Below are 3,829 nucleotides of genomic sequence, written 5' to 3'. Positions count from 1 at the left end.
GCATGATGCAATAATACAAGGTGGTATCAGTTGTGACAGCTCGATTTGACACTGCCTTAGCTCAGTAGAATGAGAAGAAAAACGGGAAGAAGTGAATCCCCATATGGGGGAAAAATATAAAATTTCACATTTTCTCCTAAACAAAATTTTATTTTTTATAGTATATTCGTTATGAAATGAAATAAAATAAGATAAAATATCTTTTTAAGAAAACAAACAAATAATAAAAAACATTCAAATATATTAATGGGCAAAGAATAGTTAAAGAAGTAACACTATTTCACGTAAGGCAGTCAATATGGCGAAATTAGAGCGAGAAGTTGCCAACTGATAACACCTTGTATTATTGCATCATGCATTTCCTGAATGTTTAAACTAAATTTAGTGCGAAAAACACGAAGCTGGCAACAGTGCTAGAAACTGTCAAATTGTGGAACAAATAGCTAAGACAACCACCCCACAATTTAAAATAATTGAGCCTCGACACACTAGTCTTTTCAGCCCGTCTGAAACCGATTTTTCACGGCAAGAGGAAATAATTACAACACCGGATGTTTATAGCCAACCGCCAGATATCTTGGCGCAATTCCACCAAGGCCAAATTTTATTTTACATCCCTGCTAGACTTTAGAATTTCTGCCTATTTTCAGTGCCACTATTAATAAATAAACAGCTTTACGCTCATACACTGTTTTCCAATGCGAGTTTGAAGTGGTTATATACGAATTATATACTTTTTAATAAGTTTCCGCAAATCATGAACATCGCCACTGAAAAATGATAATTAGGAAGAAAATTAATGAAGATTTTTCCTTCATATGGAATACCAAAACAACAATGAAATATATATAAATGTACGTACATGTACATATATTTGGTTGTATCAAAGTGTAGCTGTATATTTAAAAATATATTTAAACTTTTCTCTACAAATACAAAATATTCAACTAAAGCAGATAACAACTTTTCGGCTGAAGTGTATTACAGTAAATTCTTGTTTCTTTATTCCCGATTTTTTCATTCGAATTTCTCTGGATTCAAGCCGTTCTTTTTCATATCCACACAAATAGAAAAGAGGTAGTCGTAGCATTCACACCTTAAATTATTCAATTAATAAATTAATAGCAAAGTGAATATACATTTTAGATATGTATATATGTATATACTTACATAGTTTTAGCCTTCTCCCAACTTTTACCCCACACATANTAATAAACAGCTTTACACTCATACACTGTCTTCCAATGCGAGTTTGAAGTGGTTATATACGAATTATATACTTTTTAATAAGTTTCCGCAAATCATGAACATCGTCACTGAAAAATGATAATTAGGAAGAAAATTAATGAAGATTTTTCCTTCATATGGAAGACCAAAACAACAATGAAATATGTATAAATGTACATTTATGCATGTACATATATTTGGTTGTATCAAAGTGTAGCTGTGTATTTAAAAATATATTTAAACTTTTCTCTACAAATAAAAAATATTCAACTAAAGCAGATAACAACTTTTCGGCTGAAGTGAATTACAGTAAATTCTTGTTTCTTTATTCCCGATTTTTTCATTCGAATTTCTCTGGATTCAAGCCGTTCTTTTTCATATCCACACAAATAGAAAAGAGGTAGTCGTAGCATTCACACCTTAAATTATTCAATTAATAAATTAATAGCAAAGTGAATATACATTTTAGATATGTATATATGTATATACTTACATAGTTTTAGCCTTCTCCCAACTTTTACCCCACACATATACACCATGTCGTCGAACCAGCACAGCACTGCAACCAGGATACTTAAGCATAGCTGCATACATGCTATCCGCTAGATCTCGTTCAAATGGCGTATTTTCTATAATGGGCACCACCAACTCCTCATCATAACGTAAGTAACGCTTCAAGTTCTCGTCGTAAATACCCTTTTAAATTTAATATTAGTATTTAGCCTTAAATGAGTTATTAAATAACAAAATAATATCTTATAAGTACTTTAATCATCTCCAAATGTGTACAACGGAAAACCTCGCCAGGCCACAACAAAGTTGCCATTACTGCTTGCATTGAATGCGTGTGTATTACGGCCTGCGCACCGCGATGCCGATAAGCCAACATAAATAGTGGTGTACATTGACTTTTCGTTAGTCTAAACAAAAGACAATAACTACACACAACTTAAAACAATGGTAAAATTTTACTTTTTGTAATCTGGGGGTAGCTGTATATCCTTTCCGTCATCATCCTGTACGAACAAATCATCTGGCTGCATGCGCTCTTTTTGTACTCCGGACGGCGCTATGTAAATCTCATTGCTGCATGAAATATCAATGATATTAGATGAGATTTCGTCACATTATTTCGAGCATACTTACTTGTATTTAATACTCATACCTCCTCCAGTGCCGGTTACCCAGCTAGAAGTTATTTATTACTGATAGATATACATACAAATGTACTTATAATTGATTCCTCTTACCCAAGATGGTAAAACTGCCGACATAGTCCGGGTATAAGTTTTCGTGGATGTTCCTAAAATTCATGTTTATAAGTTGCGTTTACTAAGTTAAAAAGCATATATTTACCTCCGGAAGATCGTTATAGATAGACATCTTTTTTTGTGTCACCTTTCGCCGCGGTTATTAACTATTTTGATAAGACGCGGAGTAATAGATAAGAAATTGTCTTCCTTGAATAAACAAGGAAATTTTTTGTTGTGGAATGTAAAAATTTTTAGTGCTGACAAGTTGCTCTTCTGTCAGAGCTACCAGATCGCTTTTCACAGCTTAATTCTCTGTGAGATTAATAACACCCGATTTACATGATTCAAGTACTTGAAAGCAAAGAACGTAAATGTACATTTACGTTCTTTGTTGAAAGCAATTCTTGCTCGTTCTCTTTTGTTTTTTCTATTTGCTTTTACACGTTTCAATTCTGTTGAATTCAAANTTACATTTACGTTCTTTGTTGAAAGCAATTCTTGCTCGTTCTCTTTTGTTTTTTCTATTTGTTTTTACACGTTTCAATTCTGTTGAATTCAAATTTTTGGTTCTTTAAATGGGAAGCAACGAAAATGTCAAAAGCAAAGCAAGAAAGTTGAAACGACTTGACGGTACAGACGCATGTGTACTCGTCCCTTTTCTTCTCACCCCCTCTCTTCCACATGCGAGCAGAATTGAATTCAATACTTGAACTGTGTAAAAGCAGTCTAATGATTTGGTTTGATGAAGCTTTTGGTAGGCAAAAATGTTTTGCAAATACAACCAAATTGAACATTAAAATATGTTCGCTTAATTTGCGTTTAAGCGTTCAAAACACTGCTTTCACTTTGCTTACACGTATAAAAAATTTTGGTAGTTTAGAAACTGATTTGGTAGGCGTTNGAATGTTTTGCAAATACAACCAAATTGAACATTAAAATTTGTTGGCTTAATTTGCGTTTAAGCGTTCAAAACACTGCTTTCACTTTGCTTACACGTATAAAAAATTTTGGTAGTTTAGAAACTGATTTGGTAGGCGTTTTGGTACCTAAAAATATTTCAAGTGGCAAAACTGTTTGTGGGTTGTTTTGGGCTCCCGCGGGCTCGTGTGGAACAAACCTAAAATCATTCCAATTCGACTTTTGCTTGTGCTCGATTGGTGTAGACGTGTTTTTAATTAATTTGCATCGAGACAAAGTGGAATAATTTAGAAAAAAGCAGTAGTTGCAGTGGAGATTGCTATTTTAACGTAATTTGTGTAGTAAGTGATTGTTTTGATATATATTTAAATGTAAAATTGGTAGAAAGATAATCTTGCATTAAGTATAGCATATTTGCATCGGCGACCCAA

The 3,829-nt window shown here is 33.1% G+C and overlaps 1 protein-coding gene and 1 long non-coding RNA gene across 2 annotated transcripts; both read right to left on the bottom strand.

Annotated features, from left to right (window-relative positions):
- Positions 1 to 972: 972 nt before the first annotated feature.
- LOC108371004 (uncharacterized) lies at positions 973 to 1,208 on the bottom strand. Its single transcript, XR_001848704.1, has 2 exons — positions 1,171 to 1,208; positions 973 to 1,096 (listed from the first exon to the last, which is right to left on the bottom strand). It is a non-coding gene; the product is annotated as an uncharacterized LOC108371004 (long non-coding RNA).
- A 215-nt stretch (positions 1,209 to 1,423) lies between these two features.
- Positions 1,424 to 2,718, bottom strand: LOC108371003 (probable methylthioribulose-1-phosphate dehydratase). Its single transcript, XM_017626475.1, has 7 exons — positions 2,584 to 2,718; positions 2,478 to 2,530; positions 2,374 to 2,415; positions 2,200 to 2,313; positions 1,994 to 2,147; positions 1,721 to 1,923; positions 1,424 to 1,646 (listed from the first exon to the last, which is right to left on the bottom strand). The coding sequence occupies exons 1-7, from the start codon at positions 2,608 to 2,610 to the stop codon at positions 1,568 to 1,570; spliced, it is 672 nt and encodes a 223-aa protein (XP_017481964.1). The 5' UTR covers positions 2,611 to 2,718; the 3' UTR covers positions 1,424 to 1,567.
- Between the last annotated feature and the right edge of the window lie 1,111 nt (positions 2,719 to 3,829).

Source organism: Rhagoletis zephyria, unplaced genomic scaffold (assembly GCF_001687245.7).
Source record: "Rhagoletis zephyria isolate East Lansing unplaced genomic scaffold, Rhagoletis_zephyria_1.1 Rzeph_scaffold_04638, whole genome shotgun sequence".
Lineage (NCBI taxonomy): Eukaryota > Metazoa > Arthropoda > Insecta > Diptera > Tephritidae > Rhagoletis > Rhagoletis zephyria.
Note: the sequence above shows the minus strand (reverse complement) of the source record. Positions and strands in the feature narration are given on the sequence as shown.